General features: G+C 41.6%; 1 protein-coding gene across 1 annotated transcript; it reads right to left on the bottom strand.

Moving 5' to 3' along the window:
- Window positions 1–14584: 14584 nt before the first annotated feature.
- LOC124776390 (proline-rich protein 2-like) lies at window positions 14585–17521 on the bottom strand. The gene is made up of 2 exons (XM_047251361.1): window positions 17369–17521; window positions 14585–15000 (listed from the first exon to the last, which is right to left on the bottom strand). The coding sequence occupies exons 1-2, from the start codon at window positions 17405–17407 to the stop codon at window positions 14740–14742; spliced, it is 300 nt and encodes a 99-aa protein (XP_047107317.1). The 5' UTR covers window positions 17408–17521; the 3' UTR covers window positions 14585–14739.
- Between the last annotated feature and the right edge of the window lie 9822 nt (window positions 17522–27343).

Genomic DNA, 27343 nt, shown 5'->3' with positions numbered 1-27343 from the left:
GGGAGCACGTCTTTGTAGCAGCGAAAGGGTCAATGCGACCTTGGTAGCTTCATGAACTGCGCGCTCCCCCCTATAGGTAAGCTTGCAAACTATGCTATACTATGGCGCCATTTTTACGAGTTACCTCCTTATAGTCGGCGTCCCCACTACTAAATAGTCACGCTAGGGATGTTTATTCATTGACAATAATCCAGTTCAGAATTGCTCCGACCTTCTCCAAGTGCATCAGGGTTGTGCTTCACATGTCACTCCTGCCTGCCACCACGGCCACCTTGAGGATTTGACTCCATCAAAAGCATTACCTATCAACTCAATAACCGCAGACACTATGGATACGACAGCTATTACTTTTATATGTCATATTTGCACCCAGAACATGAGAATGTCAGTAGTGTCTTGCTCCAACGTTACATTTTCTCCTTTTAATCCATACCTACAAGATAGAAGAAAAAAATAACATATATTATCCATTATTAAAGAGGTCAGTGACATAGAAAGAAGTTGAATATCCGTCAACAAAGATTTCTGATCATTTCCCTAATACCATAAAATATTTGACATACAGCAAAGCAAGTTTTAAAGCTAATTTAAAACCATTTATTCAGAACTTCTGTATATCCCGTAGACGAACTTTTCTCTAAACACTGGTAGTCTGTAAAAAATAATAAAAACATCTAGTTATTAAGTGTAGTTATATGTGAAGGTCGAAAAATAAACGTGTCCGCTAATGTTAGAACTATTGTACAGATATCTTGCATCTCATTATTTCCACATAATTTCACTAATAAAAAAGAAAAAAAAATGTTCAAATTTCACCACATAGTTCTTCCTTTCAAGTGTTGGATACTGGTTTGACGCAGCTCCCCGTGCTACTCTAACCTGAGCAATCCTCTTCGTCTCTGTGTAACTCCTGCAAACTCTACCCGTTTCACCAGCTTAATAAATTGATGCGTTGCTCTCCCACTATAATCCCCCCCCCCCCCAACACACTTCCCACTTCCTTCTATTACCAAACTGACTCCTCAGGCTGTGTCCTACTAACTGACCCCTTCTTTTAATAAAGATGTGCTGTAAGTTTCTTGCCTCTGCCACCGTATTCAGTACCTCCTCAATAGTTTTCCGGTCTATCCGTCAAATCATCAGTAATGTTCTAAAGCACTACATTTCCCAAGCTTGTATTCTCCTCCAGTTTGAACTACTTATAGCGCATGTTTCATTTCCGTACAGGGCTACATGCCACCCTAATACCTTAAGAAAATATATCCAAACACTTAAGTTAATATTTGATATGAACAATTTTATGTTTTTCAGTAACACTTGGCTTCGCTATTGTCATTCGCAATTTATATCCTCTCTTCTTCGGCGACTGTTATTTTGCTCAGAATACAAGAAAATTAATTGACTAATTTTAGGTCACTTCTTAAACAAATGCTTTCAAAACTTCATAACTATTTATTACATTTTAAGAGATAGCAAGTATGCCATAACAATAGTTATTTCTAATTTGGTTTCTATCGAAACACAAATAATGGAATGATACTACATCAATTTTGCATCAATGAATACATTTCATTATGATTAATTGAAGCAATCAACAATAATGGTTGATCATGTTCACTCATTCAGTTTCTGTAATAAAACAATATGACTAATTTCTAATGTGTGTGGTTGTGTAAAAAGACGCATCTGATGATTTAGTCCTAATAGTAAAACTCATAATTTCTGCAATTGATTGTCGTTGTTTCAAAACTACATTGGCGGAATCTTAATCTTATTTCAGATGGAATACCACTTAATTTCCATCTACATTTATGATGTAGTTTACAATATGACATTCCACTACAGGTATCAGCATGCCGCAGCCAAGAGGCTCCACCTGGCCATCGTAGAATAACTGAAGAGCCAACAGCCAACTGGTCCACCAGGCCCACCAACCTGAGGTCCTGATCCAACTGGTCCATCAACTGGAGGTCCTGAACCAAATGGACAATCAAGACCACCAACTGGAGGTCCTGAACCAACTCGAGAACCCCAGCCAACTGGAGGACCCCAACCAACTGAAGGGCCCCAACCAACTGGTGGGCCTGAACCAACTGGAGGCCCCCAGCCAACTGGCGAACCTCAGCCTACTGGAGGACCTCAACCTATTGGACCACCATGGCCACCTGGCCATATTTGGCGTGGTGTTTTCTAGTGTTGCAAGATTAGCGCACCTGGAAATATTAAAGGATTTCAACTCTTTCTAGTTGAAGTTAGCCGAATTAATTGATGGAAGTGTTCCTATGATACATAAAAATTAATTCCGATTAAACCAGCAATGGAAAAGCTCCATTAACGTTTTATTTATTGTGTACTGTAAAATCAACCACTTCTCCAAAAATATGATACCAATATGCAGAAATCATTACATGCCTCATGAACTTCTTCACCACATAGTTAGCAGTTCCAAAAGACGCTGTGCATGGCCGAAGGGGTCCGCATTAGCGACTATGTGTGCTTCATGAATTGATTCGTTTCTGGTGAAAAACAAACAAAGGCATAAAACTACATCACATTTGCATCAATGCATAAATTTCATTATGATTACTTGAAGAAATCGACAATAAGGTTTGATCATGTTCACTCTTTCATTTTCTGTAATAAAACAGGAAGACTGATTTTTAATGTGAATCAGGGTAAAAAAACAAATTGATCTTTCAACGATATTGAGGCTTTGATGTTCTGTGATGCATCTTGTGATCTAAGGTGGAAGCCGCCCAGTGTGGCGTCGCACTCAACAAGACTTGCACTTGGCGCCCGAACTTCCCACCTGGGAACTCCCGGCCACTTACGCCATACGATAAATTTTTTTTTTCACATTTTACCCTTCTTTATGTATGTGACTTAATACACGTATATTATTTGTTGGATAGTGTGATTCTTAAATTTCATCAGCCTACTAGTATTTAATAGTAAGTTGCCTTCTAACAAAAATATTTATCTGGGATCTGGAATTTATGTTTCGTAGATCCAAACATGTCTTCCGAAAAGAATATTTATCAGAACTCAGCGTAACGCAGGTAGCTATTTTAGACTGCTAGTAGATGGTGCTGGCATTTACAGGGAACCTGCCGCTAGTGAGAACTTAAGCTGCATTCATCAAGATAAGAATATTAATCAACATAAGAAGATGAATGTCCTCAGTACTGTTTGAGAATACCATCATCAATAAAAATAGAGGTCCATGTTCACAGCATTGTGTTCTAGTGAAACATGGACTGTGGAAAAACCACACAAAAGAGAATCGAAGCATTTGAGATGCGGAGCGAGAAAAAAATGTAGAAAATTTGGTTACTGATAAGGTAAGGAATGAGGAGGATCTCAACAAAATTGGATAGGAAGGAAACAATGACAGGAAGAAACGACAGAATCGGAGATAAAAAGGACTATATGAAAATCACTGACAAGAAGGAGCGACAGGATGGTAAAGCATGCGTCAACACATTAGGGAATGACTTCCATAGTACTATAAGGAGCTGTAGAGAGGAGAAACTGTAGAGGAAGACAGAGAATGGCATACACCTGGAAAATAACTGTGGACGTAGGTTGCAAGTGTTCGTCTGATGTGGGAAGGTTGGCAGATGGGAGGAATTCGTGGTGGGGCCACTTCAAAGCAGTCTGATGACGTGCGATTGAGTAGCTCATCAGAATGAGATTTTCACTCTGAGCTACCCGAGTACGACTCACGCCCCGACCTCATAGCTATACTTCTGCCAGTATCTCGTCTCTTACCTCCCTTGTTTCCCTTCTAGCATCGAAATGAACCGTTTCTGGACATGGGTCCCTATGTAAAACGATATGTGCTAAGTCCTCTCTACAAGCTCTTGAAGTGTGTAAGATGACTTGTGAAACACCCTGTAGGTAGCATTACTTATAGTGTTACACTAGAGTAATTTTTGTGTAGTTCCAGCTCATTCTTCCCTTTCACAACTTACAAGGGGAAGGCCTCAGACACGGCCAACCGATTCGGCTCAAATTTGGCAGGTCGCTTGTGTACAACCTAAAACGAAGGAATCTAAGGTATTTTGGGCCAACACCCCCTCAATTTTGAGAAAATCACCCCTAAAGATTACGATGAGCAATTGACTCAAAATTGGAGGCAGCGATAGATAATTGTAATTAGAGCATTTTTCATCATCAGGTATGGGGTCCGCAAACTTTTACCAGAAATCGAGGTAAGAAACTTTTACAACTGCCGCTTCTGTAACCACATGGTAGATACTTTTCGTCTACAGGACCGATAGCGCAATGGCCAAAGCAACTGGCTGGGAGTCGGAAACCTGGGTTCGAATCTCGAAGAAACCTAGCCGCTGTTATTCTTTTCGTTTTTATTTTTCCCTATTTCAATTGATAGGGATAGGAGGGTTAATAAGGTAAGTAAATTAATAAGGAATGATAATAATAAGACAGGCAGACTAATTTCCCAAACGCCGTGAGTTGTTAAAGTATTAAAATTTTAAGCCTTGTCACATGAAAGCAACTCCGTGGAAGAGTGCTGCGAATTCCTCACGAGCGATCACAAATAGGCAATCGCGCGACGCTTGTTTACAGCGAGGCACGGGACACAACGCACGCGGGGAGAGTTATGTTGTCCCGGTTGCCTCTTCGTCATATCATAGTTGTGAACCTCGAAGAGGGAAGGTGTCCAGCACGAGTCTTACAGAAGTCAATCGGAAAGAGTTGTTTTCCGTCATTGGGCTGCCGCGGATCTCGCGGATACATGTAGTGATTTTTCCATCGTTAATGCGCCGAATGAAGCACGTATTGTGAATGAATACAGTGTTCTTCCGTAAGTAACATATGACGAGTACTGTAGGTAGTTTGTAGTAATAATGCAGCATGTGCACCCTTCGACTAGCGCTGTGACAAAACTTTCAGGAAACATTACTCACACACAAAGAAAGAAAATATGTTACGTGGACATGTGTCCGGAAACGCTTACTTTCCATGTTAGAGCTCATTTTATTACTTTTCTTCAAATCACTTTAATCATGGAATGCAAACACACAGCAACAGAACGTACCAACGTGACTTCAAACACTTGGTTACAGGAAATGTTCAAAATGTCCTCCATTAGCGAGGATACATGCATCCACCCTCCGTCGCATGGAATCCCTGATGCGCTGATGCAGCCCTGGAGAATGGCGTATTGTATCACAGCCGTCCACAATACGAGCACGAAGAGTCTCTACATTTGGTACCGGGGTTGCGTAGACAAGAGCTTTCAAATTCCCCCATAAATGAAAGTCAAGAGGGTTGAGGTCAGGAGAGCGTGGAGGCCATGGAATTGTTCCGCCTCTACCAATCCATCGGTCACCGAATCTGTTGTTGAGAAGCGTACAAACACTTCGACTGAAATGCTCAGGAGCCCCATCGTGCATGAACCACATGTTGTGTCGTACTTGTAAAGGCACATGTTCGAGCAGCACAGGTAGAGTATCCCGTATGAAATCATGATGACGTGCTCCATTGAGCGTAGGTGGAAGAATATGGGGCCCAATCAAGCCATCACCAACAATGCCTGCCCCAAATTTTACAAAAAAATGGCTTTGAGCACTATGGGACTTAACATCTATGGTCATCAGTCCCCTAGAAATTAGAACTACTCAAACCTAACGACAGCACACAACACCCAGCCATCACGAGGCAGAGAAAATCTCTGACCCCGCCGGGAATCGAACCCGGGAACCCGGGCGTGAGAAGCGAGAACGCTACCGCACGACCACGAGATGCGGGCCAAATTTTACAGAAAATCTGTGTTGATGACGTGATTGCACAATTGCGTGCGGATTCTCGTCAGCCCACACATGTTGGTTGTGAAACTTTACAATTTGATCACGTTGGAATGAAGCCTCATCCGTAAAGAGAACATTTGCACTGAAATGAGGATTGACACATTTTTGGATTAACCATTCGCAGAAGTGTGCCCATGTAGGCCAATCAGCTGCTGATAGTGCCTGCACACGCTCTACATGGTACGGAAACAACTGGTTCTCCCGTAGCACTCTCCATACAGTGACGTGGTCAACGTTACCTTGGACAGCAGCAACTTCGCTGACGCTGACATTAGGGTTATCGCCAACGGCACGAAGAATTGCCTCGTCCATTGGAGGTGTCCTCATCGTTCTAGGTCCTCCCCAGTCGCGAGTCATAGGCTGGAATGTTCCGTGCGCCCTAAGACGCCGATCAATTGCTTCGAACATCTTCCTGTCGGGACACCTTCGTTCATGATGTCTGTCTCGATACAAACGTAGCGCGCCACGGCTATTGCCCCGTGCTAATCCATAAATCAAATGGGCATCTGCCAACTCCGCATGTGTAAACATTGCACTAACTGCAAAAGCACGTTCATGATGAACACTAAGCTGTTGATGCTACGTACTGATGTGCTTGATGCTAGTACTGTAGAGCAATGAGTCGCATGTCAACAGAAGCACCGAAGTCAACATTACCTTCCTTCAACTAGGCCAACCGGCGGTGAATCGTGAAGTACAGTACATACTGATGAACCGAAAATGAGCTCTAACATGGAAATTAAGCGTTTCCGGACACATGTCCACATAACATCTTTTCTTTATTTGTGTGTGAGGAATGTTTCCTGAAAGTTAGGCCGTACCTTTTTGTAACACCCTGTATAGTTGGAAGCCTGTCACGGACGATGGCAAGCGGGAAGTTACCGGACGTCACTAAATACGTCTCTCATAAGGAGGTACAAAATATGGAGGATATACAGAAAGTGACGGCTCTTGTCAGCACGCAAACGGCGTCACTGATGACCAGTTTTAATCGTGAATACGTGATCAACACCGATCAAACAGGATGCGAGTATCGGGTGAACATTCGACGCACGTTATCGCATAAGGGAGAAAATCGAACCCTTGTCGCAGTTGGTAGAAAAACAAACACATTAGTACACGGCGCAATATGCCGTCACAGCCTCTGGAAAAGTTTTGCCTATGGTTTTCCTGTGTTTGCATGAAACGAATGTTACATTTGCTCCTCGGGTTATAGAAGAGGTCATTCGTTTAACCGACTCGTTGAAAAATGCTTACATTATGCGCATCAAATCCGGGAAACTGACGAATGCGATTTACTACAATATTTGACACAATGTGTATAGCTGGCGAGGGTCAGCCGACGTGCACAGCAAACGTAATACCGCCAAACTGCACACCTGTGTGCCAGCCGTGTGATGTTTATTTCTATCGCCAGGTTAAAAACTCTATTTCTAGGCTTCAGAATTGCAGTGTGCTTCTGGAAACCCAACGGGAATTGCACAAGCGCAAGGATGTAATAAGTATTCACAGCATAATTCATAACCAACTTTCAGCATCGATTTTTCAGACAATGATATCGTATGCGTGGTACGCCTCAAAATTGATTCCCAAAAATAGACATATTTTTAAATGCAAACCAAGTTTGTTTTTCGCCCATTCTTGAGAGAGAACAGTGTAGCTGTCGAAAGAATGCAATCATTTGATGTTCTTGGTACGGTGAGTATATTTGTTTCGAATGTTTATATGACAAGTACCATCGATCTAGTTGTTTGAAGAAAAGTGAGGACACGTAACAGTGACTGGGAGAGCCCTTGTAAAGTGACCTGGAGTAACATTTTAGTTGTTTACTATCCCAAAAGGTTTGAGAAATTTATTTGCCTACCTTATTATTATCATTCCTTATTGATTTACTTACCTTATTAACCCTTCTGTCTCTATCAATTGAGATAGGGAAAAATAAAAACGAAAAGAATAACATCCGCTAGGTTTCTTTGATATTCGAAACCGGACTCTCCGATTCCGAGCCAGTTACTTTGCCGGTGCGCTATCGATGCTGTCGGCGAAAAGTGTTTATAGAAGCGGCAGTTGTAAAAGTTTTTTACCTCGATTCCTGGAACAGTATGCGATTGCGGACCCCGTACCTGATGAGTAAAAATGCTCTATTTACAATTATCTATCGATCCCTCCAATTTTGAGTCGATTGCTCGTCACAATGTTTAGGGGTGATTTTGTCAAAAACGAGGGTGGTGTTGACCCAAAATACCTTAGATTCCTTCGTTTTTCGTTGTACACAATCGACCTGCCAAATATGAGCCGATTCGGTTGGCCGTGTCTGAGGCCTTCCCCTTGTTAGCTCGCGATTGTTACCTGAATTGCTGGTCGATCTAAATTAGCCACAATTAATAATAAATAGAAATCTATAAGGCGTACATTAACGGAGATCGTGGTTATATGACTCATACCTTAAGTTTTAGGACCGGCCGCTGTGGTCGACCTGTTCTAGGCGCTTCACTCTGGAACCGCACGACCGCGACGGTCGTAGGTTAAAATCCAGCTTAGGGTGTGGATATGTTTGATGTCCTTAGGTTAGTTAGGTTTAAGTAGTTCAAAGGTCTAGGGGACTGGTGACCTCAGATGTTAAGTCCTGTAGTGCTCAGAGCTCAGAGCCATTTGTACCATTTTAAGTTTTAGGAATCGCGAGCTATGTTATATAGATCGATTCACATTCTTGAGAAGATAACGCATCGATGCTCTTATGCAAGGTAGCCTTTGAACGGGACAAAATAATATCACAGATACTAGACTCGTATTAAGAGGACCAAAGTTAAGATGACCCTGTGCCCGTCAAGATTTCGGTTTCTGTGGATCCCTGACACTCTCAAGGCAAATGTTGTGAGACTGATTGTCAACACGACTCGTCCAATTCCCTTCCTCATAGCTATGTTAGTAGTGACCCCGTCGTCGACAGGAAAATAAAACTCAGTTTTCATTTTCTCTTTTACTATGTTTGACTGGACAGAAAAAATTTCTTTCCCGGAAGACATTTTGGGGAGAGAACATTTCTCGATATGTCCGCTGTAGATAACTGTTTCCTGATTTCTCACAGTTATATATCCCACCTAACCACAGGGGAGACAGAGTATCTGATCAAAAGCATTCGGACAGCCTTACAAGACACAGGAATGAGCAATAGATGTAACACTAGGCGAACGTGTAACCATAACTGAAGGCAGGGAGTATAGTAGTGTCAACAGGAAAGCAGAATGGGTCTGTCGGGAGAGCTCAGTCACTTCAAATTTGGACCAGGCATCAGATGTCACCTGAGTAACCAATCCCTCAGTAACATTTAGACCCTAATAAAGCGCACTAATTTTGACGTGATGTTCAAGTGGAAACGCGAAGGAACAGCCACAGGTAAACTGACACCAGGCAGGACTCCGAGCATTGCAAAAGTGCCTGAAAACGGGGCGAGGATCCACTCGTGAGTTCAAAAGCGCTACCAGAAGTTCAGCAAGTACAGTGACTGCTAGTAGGGAATGCAAAAGAATGGGATGCAATGGTCGAGCAGCGCCTCATAACCCACACATTTGAGGTGCAATACACAGCGAATCTGCTGAATACCGGAAACAGGTGGACTGGAACGAAGAATCATGCTACACTATGTCATTATATTGTAACGTCCCCTTAGAAAACTGATAAATGACTTTGCTGGTAAACTTCTACGTGATTTGATTTTCAAACAGCTGAGCAAAACTGAACCTTTTGAACAGACAGTTTTCTCGTTACTTATTCTGATCATCACTATACTGACACACAATATTTTAGCGCAACGCAATCTGACTTTCAATAATACCTACAAAAGAATGGCTCTGACTAACAATAACCTTTACCTTTCATGAATCACTTTTAATAAAAATCTTCGTTACTCGAACTACTGCAATACAGCGAGCGCAAATACTGCCAGCTAAATAAAAGATGCTAATTATTGAAGGCACTAACTACTGATAGGCATAGTTAGCACATGAAAGATTTTGATAGGGAACAAACAATGTATTTACCTTAATAGTGTTGAGGTGGAATAATATATATATATATATATATATATATATATATATATATATATATATATATATATTCATGACATGCAGTCTTACAAATTTCCTTTTTCTGACGGACGCACGTCCAGTTCGTCCGCTCTCAAATCTCTGGTATCTCTCTCCCCACATCCACCACTGCTGGCAACTCACCTCCAACTGCACAACGCTACGTGCTGTTCACATCCAACAGCCCAACAGTATATAAGCGAATATTATGAGTCCAACCAGCCACAGACTTCACACTGCACCGTCAATGGCGGCGTTACCAACATAAAAACCGAAAGAGCCTTCTTACAATATGATGGAAGATCTGGATTTGGCGGAAGGCTGGATGAAGTTACCTGCCATCATGTGTCAACAGTGAAGCACAGAGGAGATGGTGTTACAGTGTGGTCGCATTTTTGTTGGTTGTACTTCTGGTACCCATATTACGCTTAGGAAAAGGTTGAATGTGGCATCATATGGACACATTTTAAGACATGTTTTACTGTGTACAGTGAATCTCTATTCAGGTCGGAGACGATGGTCCCACTTAAAACACATCATTATTCCTGAAATGGACTGGCGTGCAAAGACTTACGACCTGAACCCAATGGAACAGAGTCAGAACGTCGAGACCGCCCTAGCCACCAGCGTCCAGCGTCACTATTTTCACTGGTATCGGCTCTTGAGGATGAACGGTCTGCCATTCCTCGCCAGAAATTCAGATACCTCAACGAAAGTTGAGTTCAAGACGTCAAGAAGGCAAAACCCTGCATATTAATGTGCACTGATAAATGTCCAGACATTTTTGATTGGATAGTGTATATTTAGTAGGGATAGATATAGTGCATTTGCCTCTTCATACACTCGCTCTTCGATACACTATTATCTGTGTTTTCGCCATCAAATGCTCGACATCAACTCAGTAGCCACGCACAGATGGCGGGTGGCAGCGCTAGCAGTTAAGCGTATATAAGGCGTGTCAGGGGGACGAGGATAACAGTGCATCCGTTGTCGTTATGCGTTAGTAGGGCTATTTATTTAGGCAAACCAAAGACTACGTTTTACTGACAGAAAACCTGTAACAGTTCTGCTAAAGAGACGGCCTTCACTGTGCTTGTTCGTCCTCTACTGGACTACTGCTGTTCTGTATGGGATCCTTGCCAGACAGATCAGGTCAAATAAGGGCAGCTTTCTACTATCGGAAAACAGGCGAAATACTGTCATGGATATGATAAAATAGTTTGGTGGTCATTAAGACAAAAGGGTTTTTTGTTGCAGTGAGATCTTATAACGAAATTAAAATGACCAGATTTCTCCTCTGAATGTGAAACCTTTTTATTATCAACATGCTTAGGGAGAAATGATCATCATGATAGAATAACACGAATCTGAGCTCGTACATAAAGATGTGTGTATTATTTTCCCCCACATGCTGTTAAACAATGGAACGGTAGAGAAATATTCTGAAGGTTCTTCGAAGCATATTTTACCACGCACTTAGGGCGTGAATTACAGATTAGTTATGTAGATGTAGATGTTTTCTAAATCTACAATACTACAAACGTGTATTTGCTTTCCATAGACTGTCTGCTGTGATTTTATAAGAACGAAAATATTTAGTTGTGATCTAATTTTTATGACTCAGTACTTTGACTGAGCTTCTCCTGGTGTCTCACACTTCCTTTTCCTCCGTAACGAAAGATAACATCTGTGATGAGATGCTCGTCCACTGCTGCTAAGATGAAAGTTTTTTTATTTTTTTTAAACTTGTCCAAACTTAATAATCTATTTCAATGTCTGAAAACATTTTCTCACTGATGTGCCACGATCAGTTATTTCCTGACAGTCTCTTTTTTTTTTTTTGGACCTCATAAAAGCTCCGAACTTTTCAGTGTGAGGTCAGATTTTGTACGAAACATCTGATACACAAGATTTGGCTGTATTATTGTAGCTTACTACTGACTAAGTACTCCGAGCACATATCCCAAAGTAAAATGTTGTATAATTTAGATTGTGTATAAATTAATAGGTTCTGCGTTCATATGCTGGTTTGTGTAGTATTTGTGTGCTATAAACTAATGACATTTTCCTGATTATGTTATGATTTATTGATGACTTTCACTTATTGTTCCAGAGTTGCCATAACATCTACGAAGTCGCCGTCATTAAAGGGCTCTGGACCTAGGTAATAATGAATATTTAGTTTTTGTGCGTCTTGTGAAATTAAATAGAAGAGACTTTCTTTTCAAAATAATATACATAGTTTGTGTTTAGCTTAATTCTAAGTAAGGCGTTTTAAACTTATATTCAAAAAAGTGTAATTACACAGGCTGCTCATAAAACATTAGCTGGAAATATATAACCAACCATCTGTGTTACATCTTCCTATAGTTGGCGCACGTGGGACAGTTTGAGATGGCGAGTCTCAAGACTAACATAATACCTTTGTTGTTGCCTTTGTATTGTATCTTTAGTACACAACACTTATGACATGCCTGAAAATTGCTTTTGTCTGCACATCGAGCCCACGTGGAAGTAATCAGTAACAAAATAGCTACAGTTTTTTGTATAAATGTGGAGAACGCTCTTAGCTGTAATGTGGTATAAGATAACATCAACTACGACGTCCTCTGTAAAAAAAGTTTCAAGCATATGAGGACCAGAAATTTTGTCCAAACTACGTTGCCCACTCTCTCAATTTGATTCCGTGTAATCCCATGGAGACACTTATTTAGTAACTCAGAGTCAGACCAGTCTCTGAAAATTTACTTTATAATGCCCATGACAATATTTGGTAGGTAATTACGTGCATATACACGCTTTGCTCGTTGGTACCTATTGTATGTCAACCAAGTGTCTGGACTGTTTAAACATAATCAATATAACTGTTCAAGGTTTGTAGGCAGAGCACATTATACGCTATGGAGTATACCATTCTACTGCCATATGCACCAAAGCGAATATTATTAGTTGTCTTGTTCTCTAGAAATTACGTATTCAATAATATGTCATTCATAAACAATAAGAGAAGGAGGAGTGATGCGAGGAAAAATTACTTTCACGAGCAAGATAGACAAAGCACGGAACCTGCTTAAAGAATTCATGAACTGTTGTTAAAATTTCAAACATCAATTCCCCCAAATATTCTCTTTCGCTATATAACGAACATTTTCCTGTCAACTACCAGCAATAATGACCTACAATTTGCCGTAATTTTGCTGCCTATCAATCGGCACATTTTATCATTTTTTAATTTTTCTAGTTTTGCAAAAGTATTATCTGAAGAATAATTACCATTTCTTTGAATTCCTTTTGGGAACAGGCGTCCAACAAACTCATAATCTCTCTATACAACATTATCTTTACAGGACATGCAGCACAATAGAATACGTTCCATTTATTTACCATGGCGGGGATAGCAGTGTTTGGGTCTCCTGAAAGAGTGCAGTATAATAACGTATTGTTTGTTCTTAACCGTGGTCCCATTCATGTTACATTAAAGTATGCTGTGCGAGAAAAATTGAGCCTTTAAATATGTGGACATGCATTAAGTTTATCTAGTGCTAATACCTTGCCCCTACATATAAATGGGCACCAGTACATTCCCATATGCATTTCGAAAACATAGTTCGGAAATTTTTGGAAGGCCAACCTTGAATTATTAGAAAAGTTATGGTTTGAGAATTTGTTACTGAAGTTTAATTACCAATTACATATTTCTTCTTTAGACTTTCAATAGTTTTTCAGTCTACCCAATTTGATATGGGTGGATGTGTATTACTCAGAGCACGTATTGCTGAGAGAACTGTCAAGAATATTTCCGCTATAAAGAAGAAGCATCCACTAGTTATTTCCTTAATGACTCTCAGTCTGTTTTCTTTCCTATTTAATCTTTTACACTGAATGTAGTAGCGTTCACATAGCCATTCTGCTACAGACTGAAGGGAATGGTCATATCGGTCTGATTAAGTTTAGTGACTTCTATTTTAATTGGTGACGTTATTCTAAAACAATACTGAGTACACCATCTACTTATAATGATTAATATTCATATCTTCATGAAGGAAGCTTAATTTCTCATTAGCGACAGGTTCCCTGTAACTGGCAGCACGAACGGTCTAAAAGGGGTACGTACCCTTCCCTTCTGCCATTGCTACTGCTGGTGTTACGCTGAATTGCGGCTAATGTTCGTTCTAGATGCTGTTATCTACGAAACATAAAGTCCAGATCCCAGATAAATACTGTTGTAGAAGGCAACTTATTAATCAAATAACAGAGCATCATAAAATTTAAGAATCACACTATCAAACTAATGTTTGCTAATACCCATACATAAAAAGAGGTAAAAAATATATAACTGAAGGAGGAGTAAATAGGCTTCAAGGAAACCATCTTAAATCGCAAGTTGTATTACAGAGCATCAAATAGTGTTTCTCAGGGCTCTCTATAGATGAGAAGAGTGTTTTCTCAAAGTATGATATTTGCACATATCAGTTCATGAAGTGCACGTAGTCTGTAACACGGACTCCTTCGGCAATGTACAGCATCTTTTGGAACTGCAAATGAAGTGGTAACGAATTTGATGAGGGATGAACCGATAGTAACTCCTGTAATAATTTTTAAATATTGGTACCATATTTTTGGAGAACTGGTTGCTTTTACAGCACACAGTAAATAAAACATTAATGGAGCTTTTTCATTGCTAGTTTAATCAGAATGTTTTTATGAATCATAAGAACACTTCCATCAATTAATTCGGTTAAAGTCAACTACAAAGGTAAAAACTGAAATCCTTTAACGTTCCCAGATGCGCTAATCTTGCACCAATAGAAAACACCACTCTAAAACAGGGGAGGCGGCCCTGGTTGTCCAGTTGGTTCAGGCCCACCAGTTGGTTGTGGCCCTCCAGTTGGTTGAGGCTCTCCAGTTGGTTCAGGACCTCCAGTTGGTGGGCCTGGTGGTCCAGTTGGTTCAGGACCTCCTGTAGGTTGACCTGTTGGATCAGGACCTCCGGTTGGTGGGCCTGGTGGACCAGTTGGTTGTGGCCCATCAGTTGGTCCAGGAGGGCCAGGCGGAGTCTCTTGGCTGCGGCATGCTGATACCTGTATTTGAATGTCATATTGTGAACTACGTCATATATGTAGATGGAAATTAAGCGGTATTCCATCTGAATGGAGATTAAGATTCCGCTAATGTAGTTTTGAAACAAAGACAATAAATCGCAGAAATTATGATGTGACTATTCGGACTGTAACTTCAGAAGCGTATTTTTACACTGACACACATTAGAAGCCAGTCTCATTATTTTATTGCAAAATCTGAATGAATGAATGTGTTCAACCGTTATTTATGATTACTTCAAGTAAGCATAACTAAATGTATGCACTGATGCCAATTGTAGTTAGTACCAAGCCGTTATTTGTGTTTCGCCAGAAACACATCACTGAGTTTGAACAAGGTCGTATAAAAGGGTTTCGAGAAGCTGGATGTTGCTTACGTGACATTGCAGAAAGACTTGGCAGGAATGTGGCCACTGCAAATGATTGCTGGCAGCGATGATCGCTAGAATATCCAGTAGCAATAAATTGGGATCCGAAGAGCCGTGTGGTACTACCGAGGGGGAAGACCATCGTGCACCGTGTCTGGCTCAGGCACATCGTACTGCATCTGCAGCAGCAATCTGAGCAGCAGTTGGCACCACAGTAATAGAACGAACTGTTATAAATTGGTTAATTCAAGGACGGGTCTGTGGCACACAGTCTGTGGCGTCCACTTGACTGGCCCAAAACAACCGCCATTTGCCACGTCAGTGTTGTCAAGCGAGAGCCTGCAAGGGGGCAGGGCAAAAGTCTGTTGTGATCTCTGATGAAAGCTGATTTCGCCTCAGTGCCAGTGATGGCTGTGTGCTGGTTAGCTGGAGGCAATGCGAGGGCCTGCAGCCTATCAATTGGCGTGCTAGACACACTGGAGTTACAACTGGATTTATGGTCTGGTGTGAACTGCCACTCTGCATGGCAGCACCAGCAGTCTCGTGGTCATCCCACGCACTCTGACTGGAAGTATGCACATCAGTTTGGTGATTCGACCTGCAGTGCTGCCGTTGATGAACAGCGTTTACCAAAAGGACAATGCTCGTCCACATACTGCTGTTGTAAGCCAACATGCTCTACAGTGTCCACATGTGCCTTGGCCTTCTCGATCGCCAGATCTGTCTCTGGTAGAGAACGTATGGGACGTCATCGGCTGACAACTCCATCGTAGTCCACAAACAGCATTAACCGTCTACGAATTCACCGACCAAGTGTAACAGGCGCGAAGCGCCAACCCAAGAACTGACACCCGCACTTGTGCAACACAATGCATTCGCCTTTGCGTGCTTGCATTCAACAGTCTGACGGTTACGCCGGTTATTAATGTACCAACATTTCATATTTGCGATACCTTATCTCTCACTTACACTGACCTGTGGTCTTGCAATGAAAATGATTTAAATATGATACGTAGTTAGATCTATTCCCGAAATTTCTTTAGTCTATATTAATTATTTTTTGTTGTTGCGGTTTTCCCGTAACTTCGACTTGCGACCATACGGTGTAATCACTGTTGCCTCAGAAATCTCAATGGAGCAAAATCTCTAAGTGTTTCAGGCATTCTTCAGTATGTCTTGAAGAGAAGTGAAGTCTGTACAAGGTTTGTCCCATTCGGGTCGTCTCCTGAAGGAAAGCAACTATGCCCGGGCACATGCCGTGACTAGCTTGAAATGAAACACGTGGACAATTCTTTTCTCGAACAAATCATCACGTGTGATGAGATTTGCTGTTATGCACTCGAAGCCACTGCAGAATGACAAAGTGCACAAATTCACGTGAAGTGTTACCGCTTTGACGACATAACCGACTTTCAAACCAATGGGACACACCAGTTGAACAACATGTCAAAGATAGATTTCACTGACAGTTACTTGTAATCAAATGGGGGAGGGGGGAGGGGCACGTAGGATACCTTAAGCATTAAAATCACCGTCTTAATTTGTCTGTACTTTGTACTAACACATTCTCGAATCTTTTTGGACTGATGTTTTACGATTTAAGAAATCCGTCAGTAATAACATGTGGATGCTCAGACGCGGATTTCATCTGTCACCCTCGCAAATATAGATCCAGTAAGAAAGAGGATACAGATTATTTACTGATATTATGCGTGTATAGTTTATAAACGATACACACGAAGTTGATGAATTTTGTACCATCTCCCAATTCTCTTTATTTGTACGTGTAAACTAATGTGAAGACGCTTACAGAACCGACGAAGTTTCAAACACTTTCCAACACTTAGTTTCAAGAATTGCATGTTACGGATAATTGTGCTACATTTTCAAGCATTCATTGTTTGTAAGTGGATGTAGAAGAATATACCAATAAAGATACGTAGAGCACAAATTTCGATAAAGTCTCACTCATTACTACTCACCACAAGACACAGGAGGAGAGCTGCCACTGTCGCCCTCATGGTGATGGAAGTGCTGAGGTGAAGATGGGCTGCAGAGCTTTTATAAAGCTCGCCACTGCGTGATGTGGAGTACTCGTGATTCCGTGACTCTTCAACAAAGGGACGAGCAGAGACAGCAGTGTAAATGTGACAGTGGAGTATCTGGTTGTATCGCAAGCTTACAGAGAACAGCTGCGAATAACTGAATATCTTATTGTCGCTCAGTTTTTCATCGACACCTGCTTGTTCGGAGGTGGCTGCCTCAAAGAAATAAAGAACCAACAAGGCATGACGAGAGTACTCCTACATGAAACTTTTTGTGCCTTGACACAACAAAAGATAAGCGAGGTGGCGCAGTGGTTAGCACACTGGCCCGCGTCGGGCCATCCTGATTTAGGTTTTCCGTGATTTCCCTAAATCTCTTCAGGCAAATGCCGGTATGGTTCCTTTGAAAGGGCACGGCCAACGTCTTTCCCCATCCTTCCGTAATAAGATGGGAGCGATGACCTTGCAGTTTGGTCCCCTTCCCAAATACCAACCAACCAACCAAGTCGTCTTTCTCCGCACACTCCTTCATCGACCTGTTGAATCTCAAAGCTCATCCAGAGTCCTCATTATTTTCCAGTGTGTAAACTGGGAGATTATCTGTCACGTCGAAAAAGAAAGTGGTTATGCGTTATTAGGGGTGACGTACAACATTATCGTACATATGCGACTTCATGAAGTATGTTTATGGTCCGGTACCGTGGTATCAGCCGTTTAAATGACTAATATACTTGTAGCTGCCTTGTAAAAGCTTATATTTGAAGTAAATCATGAATGCAATTTGTAGGATAGACATCCTGAAACGCATAAAGCAAGCACGGTTCTGCAGCTGTTCAGGACTGGGAAGAGTGTGGTTAAAAACCCTGGCCAGCCGTATAGAGTTATGTTGTCCGTGGTTGCCATAAAGATCAATGGTGTTGGGGTTCCTGTGATAAAAACACGCCACGGTTACTGTCCAGGTTTATCCATTTCAAGTTTGTGGTCTGTCAACATGTTGTCGTGACGTTAACTCCCTATCATTCTTTCCATCTTCAGCCTCAGAAGAGAAAATCCTCTGCAAAACTATAGCGAATCCTCGATATATAATTACTAATCTATATTTCGCAATCACTCCTCGAAAGTTGTCTCCTGGTGAACGGAAAATGGCATAGCCAAGCTCTTTTCACGTTTCGGTCTTTGTGGCACCCCACGTAGCCACGTCGTGAATTCCGTTTTCTACTCCTGTCCATAGATTCTCTTCATCCTTCTCTTTCCTTCTTTCGAGATCGTCAGTACATTTTGTCCGCTCCACTGGTGACTCTCTGTCGTTTTCTTGGCCCTCTCTGCCATCGAAGTCTGGTGCGTTGCAAAATACATATGCACTTGCTTCCTCAGTTTCCCAACTTCATCAACAATTTCGAGCAATACTTCCTGAGCTTAACAAGCCAACTCCTACTTGCCTCACGGCTTGTCATACTAGTTTTATCCTACACTCTTTTTTTTCGTACTATCCACATTCATCCTCATCACATATCCTGCAAATCTTACCCTTTTCAGTCTGTTTTTCCTTATACAAGTTTCAGGCACTGCACCCCCAATGGAATAGAATAGAAGCATCCCATCTATAGGAGGCGGCATAAATGGTGGGCTGCGAACGTCCCTTGTCTTGGAACTACTGCACGCTTCGTGTGGTATGTCCCCGTTAACGGCAAACAATCGTTCGTGTCTCCACAAAGTTCATCTCGCCGACTCTCCGATTTTCTGGGCGGAGATCACGTGCAGTAGATGTCTGGCAGCTGGTCCAGCGATTCTGGCTTTCTTCACACGTGCCACTCTTCACAGACTCACACCACAAATGATACCTTTGTTCCAAGATTATTTGTATTACCGGCAGGCGAATACTCACTGTGTGAATTGGTTCACACAGCAAGTTCACTCCAAGAAAGAAAAATTCTGCTCTGGTACACACATAAACAAACCACTAAAACGCAACCTCATCATTAGAATAAAAAATATTTTCTTCTCTCTTACAAACATATGATATCCTCTCGCCCCTTTCCGTTTCACCTTCGTTATGTTTAGGTACAGTTATTGGGATAGACGTAGTTAGGGGTACATGTCAGAAGTGACGTGGATGTTACTTTTTCTTTTATGGTCTAATTGGCGGTGGTAAGTAGATCCTTCTTCTGTTGTAGTTTCCTTTATAATCAGGATAAAAGGAAGGCTAGCTGCCATCTGTAATAAAGGAAACTGTGAGAAGAAAAGAGTAAAGAGTTTTTGACTAGTTATAAAAAAAGTCCTGGATTCCAGATGCGAACATCTCAACTACTTAAAATTTTGAATAAAAACCATCAGCAATGGCAGCCAAAGAAATCTGGCAAAGGAGTCACCCTCGTTCTGCCAACGTCTTTGTTAAAGAGGATGGAGGAGCGGACAGAGATCCAGGGCACTCTCTCGCCCCATGGTGTAGGAGACTGCCCCTAAAAGACGGAAAAATCAGCAATGATCACCGGTATGAGGATGCAGAATCCAATGGAAACCACTGCGCTAAGGACACGTAATGTCTATCCCTAGTACGTGAGACCAGTACTGAACAAGTGTCATGATGATCTCTCTGTAAGCAAAAGATTTCGGACAGTCCCCCATCCAGATCTGCGGAAGAGGACTGTCGAGGGGGGAGGTGACCATGAGAAAAAGATTGAATGACCAATGCAATGTTGACGTTCTGAGAGTCGGGGTGTGGAAATGGCTCTGAGCACTATGGGACTCAACATCTTAGGTCATAAGTCCCCTAGAACTTAGAACTACTTAAACCTAACTAACCTAAGGACATCACACACATCCATGCCCGAGGCAGGATTCGAACCTGCGACCGTAGCAGTCCCGGACTGCAGCGCCAGAACCGCTAGACCACCGCGGCCGGCTCGGGTTGTGGAAGTCAGAAGTCTAAACATGATAGGAAAGCTAGCAAATCTGACGAGGGAAATTCTAAAGCTCAGTCTAGACACAGCTGTGTTCAGTGAAGTGAAAGGGAGAGAAGACAAGGATTTCTGGTCAGACGTGTGTAGGGTAATATCAACTGAAGCAGAAAATGATATATCGGAATTGGGATGCGTTGTGAGATAGGAAGATAAGCAAAGAGTGTGTTACTGTGAACAGTTCAGTGATAGGGTCGTTCTCATCAGCACCGACAGCAGATCAACACCGACGACAACGTTCAGGTACACATGGAGATGCCCAAAGCTGAAGAAGAAGAGATAGGATATCTGTATGAGAATACTGAACAGGTCATTCAGTACCTAAAGGGAGATGAAAATCTAAAAGTCATTGACGATTGGAATGCGGTTAAAGGGCAAGGAAAAGAAGAAAACGTTACTGGAGAATATGGGTTTGGTAACTGAATGAGAGAGGAGAATGACTAATTGAGTTCTGCAATACATCTCGGCTAGCAACTGCAAATACTTTCTTCAAGAATCACAAGAAGATTGATATATTTAGACAGGACCTTTATATATAGGAAGACTCCAAACAGAGGATGGGTAAGCGAAGATTTCGAAATCGAATAACGGACTGTAAGTCGTACCAAGGAGCAGATAAAGATGCAGATCACTATTTAGTAACGTTGAGGAGTAGGCTGACGTATAAGAAAGTAGCCAGAAAAAATAAATTCGTAGATCAGTAGTCGGTTCAGTTATAGAGGTAACGACAGTTGTAGAGGGCATTCACAGAGGCGGAAAGATAAAGTTACGTTCAAGGAAGGTAACTGCGAATAAGCTATGGCCGATACAGAAATAGTTCATTTGATCGACCAAAGAAGGAAGTACAAAAATATTCAGAGTAATTCGGGGATACTAAAACACAAGTCACTTACGGATGAAATGAATAGGAAGTGCATGGAAGCTAAGGATAAATGTGAAGAAATCGACAAAGAATGATTGTCAGAAGAACTGACTCAGCAAACAGAGGCCGAAACGATCTTCATGGAAATTAAAATCAAAGACGGTAACATTAAGAATGTAGTCGGAATATCACCGCTAAGCAAGAGTCTACAAGCGGGAGAATTACCGCACAGCTCATGCATCAAAACTACTGGCAGGAATAATATACAAAATAATAGAAAAGGAAATGAGGACCTGTCAGATGACGATCGGTTTCGGTTTAGGAAAGGCAAAGAAACCTGAGGGGCAGTTCTGATGTTGCAGTTGATAATGGCAGCAAGGCTGAGGAAAAATCAAGGCATGTTCACAGGATCTGTTGACCTGAGAAAAGCGTTCGAGATTGTAACATGGTACACAATCTTCGAAATTCTGACAAAAATATGGCTGAACTATTGGAAAAGACGGGTACTATACAGTATGTACAAAAACTATGAGGGAACATTAAGACTGGAGGACCAAGAAAGAAGTACACGGATTACTGTAAAATGGGTGTAAGACAGGATGTAGTCTTTCGCCCCTATTTTTCGATCTGTACTACGAAGAAGCAATGACGGAAATAAAAGGTATGTTCAAGGGCGGGATTAATTCTCAAGCTGAAGGGATAACAATGACAAGATTCGCTAACGCCACTGTCTTCAGTGAAAGTGAAAAAGAATTACAGGATGTTTTAAAAGGAGCTGTAGAGGGTAAAAACTGTAGAGGAAGACAGAAACTGTCATACACCTAGAAAATAACTCTGGACGGAGGTTGCAGATGCTAATCTGAGACAGAAAGGTTCGCACATGAGAGGAATTCGCGATAGGACCGCATCAAAGCAATGAGAACTCTGATGACGTGCGACTCAGCAGCTCTTTTTTTCCTTCTAACATAGGAATCAACCGTTTCCAGACATGGATTCCTATGTAAAACGAAATCTCCTAAGTCCCCTCTACAAGTTCTTGAAGTGTGTAAGATAACTTGTGAAACACCCTGTAGTTGATATTATTTATAGTGTTACACTCCTGTAACTTGTGTACAGTTGCACATTATTCTTCCCTTTCACAACTTAGACCCGAACTTGAATTGCTATTCACATCTAAACTAGCCATCATTAATAAGAAATAGAGATCTAGATGGCGTATACCAATGAAGATCCTGGTTTCATGACGCATACCTTAAGCTGTAATAAATGCGAACGGTGTTGTATATATGGATTCACATTCTTGAGAAAAGAACGACTCGATGCTCTTATTCGAGGTAGGTTATGAAAGGGAGAAGATAATAATTAAGATACTAAACTCATATTAAGGAGGCCGAAGTTCAAATGAGTTTATGTCCGACACGATTTCGTTATGAGTGGATCCCTGACACTCACAAGGGAAATGCTGTGAGAGTGTTTGTTAATAGGACTCGTCCAATTCCCTACCTCCTGTTAGCCCTATCATCGATATGTTAGTAGTGACCCCGCGGTCGACACGAAATTAAATCACAACTTTCATTTTCCCTCTTTGTATGTTTTCTAGACGAAATAAACATGTTTCCCCGAAGATTTTACGAGGAGAGAACATAAATGCATATGTCCCCTACAGATAATTGTTTCTTGATTTCTCACAGTTGTATATTCCACCTGATCACAGACGAGATGTACTATCTCTACACAAGCATTCGGACACCCTTATGTAACGCAGAAATGACCAATAGATGTCACCCCGAAACGGATCTGTCACTATAAAAATGACGGCTGTACTCTTTTGTCAATGGAAAAGAAGTAACAGCAGAATGGGTCGATCAGGAGAGCTCAGTAACTTGAGATTTGGACCAGGCATCAGATGTCACCTGAGTAACGAATCCCTTAGTAACATTTACATCCTAATAAAGCGCGCAAATGGTATCATTGTGATGTGTTGGTGAAGTGGAAACGCGAAGGAATAACAACAGACGAACTGAGACCAGGCAGATCTCGTGTACTAACGGGCAGGGAACTGCAAGCACTCCAAGAGTGGCTGAAATCGCACGTGAGTTCAGTAGCTCTTCAAGCAGTCCGGCTAGCGCACTGACTGACAGAAGGGAATTAAAAAGAATGGGATACAGTGGTCGAGCAGCACCTCATCCGAGGTGCAATAGATAGCGACGCTACTGGACAGTGGACGACCGGAAACAGGTGGTCTGGACTGGTGAATCACACTATACTCTGTGGAAATCCGATGGAATATTTGTATTTAGCGAAAGCTTGGACGAAGTTACCTGCCGTCACGCGTCGTGTCAACAGTGAAGCGCGGAGGAGATGGTGTTACAGTATGGTGGCATTATCAGTGGTTAAAGTGTGGTACCCATATTACGCTTAGGAAGATGTTGAATTTGATATCATATGAACACACTTTACAGCACGGTTTATTGTGTACAGTAGAGGATCAGTTTGCAGACGATGCACCATCTCACAAGCCAGCATCATTCCTGAAATGGACTTACGTGAACAGACTTCCGTTTCGGCTCTTCTGGAAGAACGAGCTGCTATTCTTCGACAGACATACATGTACCTCATTGAAAGTAGAGTTCAAGACGTGAAGAGGACAAGACCCCGCATGATAATGTCCACTGATAACTGTCCAGAAACTTTTAATTGGATAGTGTATATTTAGTAGCGATAGGTATAGTGCATTTGCCACTTCATATACGCGCTCTTCGATGCACTAATATGTGTGTTATCACCGTCTGTGCTCGACATCAGCTCGAAATAGCCATGCACAGATGACAGTTGGCAGCATAGATGACAAGGATGACCAATGGCTGTGGTGTGTACCGGCACATAGACATACAGCTCTCGTGAGACTGACAGCCTAGATGAATCATTGGCAACCAACAGCGTCTCCTCAACGACCAATTGGACCTCTACAGCAGGCACGTAGTTCATGGACCCATGCTGACTGCTCTTCATCTGCGACGAAGACTAGAACCTGCACGGCAGTACCTCAACTGGACGTCCACTGAATGGTGACAAAAAAAAAATGGTTCAAATGGCTCTGAGCACTATGGGACTTCACATGTGAGGTCATCAGTCCCTTAGAACATAGAACTACTTAAACCTAACTAACTTAAGGACATCACACACACCCATGTCCGAGGCAGGATTCGAACCTGCGACCGTAGCGGTCGCTCGGCTCCAGACTGTAGCGCATAGTACCGCTCCGCCACTCTGGCCGGCAACAATATTATCTGACATATGTGATTTCATGAAGTACGTTTATGGTCCGATACAGTGGTATCACACGTTTAAATGACTAATACAGCTGTAGCTGTTTTGTAGAAGCTTATATTTGAAGTAAATCATGAATGAAATTTGTAGGATAGACATCCTGAAACGCATAAAACAAGCACGGTTCTGCAGCTGTTCAGGACTGGGAAGAGTGTGGTTAAAAATCCTGGCCAGCCGTATAGAGTTATGTTGTCCGTGGTTGCCATAAAGATGAATGCTGATGTGGTTCCTGTGATAAAAACACGCCACGGTTGCTGCCCAGGTTTATCCATTTGAAGCTTGTGGTCTCTCAACACGTTGTTGACATATTACTGATTACGTGATTTCGATAGAACATGACACCTAAAAATATTCGCTTTGGTGCATACGACACTAGAATAATATTCTCCAAAGCATATAATGCGCTCTGCCTACAAACCTTAAACCATTATATGGATTATGCTTAAATGGACCAGATACTTGGTTCGAATACAATAGGTACCAACGACCAAAGCATGTATATGCGCTTAATTACTCCTACTAAATATTGTCATGGGCATTGTAAAGTAAATTTTCAGAAACTGCTCTGACTCTGAGTTACTAAACAAGTGTCTCCAAAGAATTACACGGAATCAGAATTGGAGAGTGAAGAACGTGGTTTTTACCAGATTTCTGATCCTCATATACTTGAAACTTTTTTTGCAGAGAACGTCGTAGTTGATGTGATCTTATACCTCATTAGAGCTAGGAGCGTTGTCCGCATTATAACAAAAATCCGTTGTTGTTTCGTTACTGATTACGTCCATGAACACTTGATCTTCATACAGTAGCTATTTTCAGGCATATAACAAGTGCAGTGTACTAACGATACAATACAAAGACAACACCATGGTATTATATAATTCTTGAGGCTCGCCATTTCAAACTGAAACATTTGACTGCTGTCCCACGTTCGCCAACTGTAGGAAGATGTGAGACAGATGATTTGTTATATATTCCCAGCTAATATTTTACGAAAAGCTTGTGTATAGATACTTATTAGAAAATAAAATACCGTACTTGGAATTAAGCTAAACAAAAACTAAGTATATTATTTTAAGAAGAAAGTCTCTACTATTTCAGTTCACAAGAAGCACAAAAATTACATTTTCATTATTACCTTGGTCCAGGGAACGTTAATGACGGCGACTTCGAAGATAATAGGGAAATTGTGGTATAATAAGGGAAAGACATCAATAAATAATAATATAACCAGGAAAATGTCATTCGTTTATAGCATACAAATAGGGAGTAGCTGGTACTACACAAACCTGTATATCAACGCATACAAATTTATACACAGCCAAAATTGTACAACATTGTGCTTTGGGATATGTACTCGGAGTACCTAGTCAGTAGTAAGCTACAATAATACAAACAAATCTTGTGTATCAGATGTTTCGCACAAAATCCGACCACACACTGAAAAGTCCGCAACTTTTATCAGGTTCAAGAAAAGAGAAACCAGATAGCTCGGACTGTCAGGAAGTAATTGATCGTGACACATCACTGAGAAAAAGTTTTCGGACTTTGAATTAGATCATTACGTTTGGACAAATTAAAAAAAAAACATTCATCGCAGCAGCAGTGAACGAGCATCTCATCAAAGACGTGATCTCTCGTTACGGAGGAAAAGGGAGGAAGAGACACCGGGAAAAGCTCTGTCGACGAAGCAAAACTTTTGGCACTTTTGTCATAAGAATCAGATCTCAACTAAACATTTTCGTTGTTATATAATCTCAGCAGACAGTCCATGGAAAGAAAATGTACGTTGGTAGTATTGTAGATTTAGAAAACATCTACATCCGCATCTACGTGACTACTCTGTAATTCACGCTTATGTGCGTCGTAAAGGATTTTTCGAAGCACCTTCAGAATATATCTCTACCGTTCCACTGTTTAACAGCATGTGGGGAAAAGAATACACACATCATTCTGTATGAACTCAAATTTCTGTTACTCTATCATGATGATGCTCCCTAAGTATGTTGGCGATAATAAAAAAGGTTTCACATTCAGAGGAGAAAACTGGTATTTGTAATTTCGTTATAAGATCTCACTGCAACGAAAAACCCTTTTGTCTTAATGACCACCAAACTCTTTTATCATATCCGTGACAGTCTATCTCCTGTCTTCCGATAGTAGAAAGCTGCCCTTCTTCGAGCTTATCTGTCTGGTAAGGATCCCATACAGAACAAAAATAGTCCAGCAGAGGACGAACAAGCACAGTGAAGGCCGTCTCTTTAGTAGAACTGTTACAGGTTTTCTGTCAATAAAACGTAGTCTTTGGTTTGTCCAAATAAATGGCTGTGCTAACGCATAACGACAACGGATGCACTGTTATCCTCATCACCCTGACACGCATTATGCACCCTTAACTGCTAGTGCTGCCACCCGCCAACTGTGCGTGGCTACTGAGTTGATGTCGAGCATTAATGGCGATAACACAGACAATAGTGTATGGAAGAGTGAGTATATGAAGTGGCAAATGCACAATACCGCATCGCTACTAAGTATACACTATCTAATCACAAGTATCTGGACATTTTTCAGTGGATATTAATATGCGGAGTCTTGCCTTCTTGACGTCTTGAACTCCACTTTCATTGAGGTATCTGAATTTCTGGCGAGGAATGGCAGCCCGTTCTTCCTCAAGAGCCGCAACCAGTGAAGGTAGTGGAGCTAATGGCTGGAGCGGCCTCGACGTTCTGACTCAACTCAAAGTTGTTCCATTGGCTTCAGGTA

This window comes from Schistocerca piceifrons, chromosome 2 (genome assembly GCF_021461385.2).
Source record: "Schistocerca piceifrons isolate TAMUIC-IGC-003096 chromosome 2, iqSchPice1.1, whole genome shotgun sequence".
NCBI lineage: Eukaryota > Metazoa > Arthropoda > Insecta > Orthoptera > Acrididae > Schistocerca > Schistocerca piceifrons.
This window is presented reverse-complemented; position numbering and strand designations above follow the sequence as displayed.

Bases quoted from the DNA above. Each gene is read 5' to 3' on its own strand.
- LOC124776390 (XM_047251361.1), bottom strand. From the start codon at position 17,407: ATGAGGGCGACAGTGGCAGCTCTCCTCCTGTGTCTTGTG. The intron at 15,001-17,368 runs GTGAGTAGTAAT...ATTCAAATACAG, and splicing joins CTCTCCTCCTGTGTCTTGTG to GTATCAGCATGCCGCAGCCA.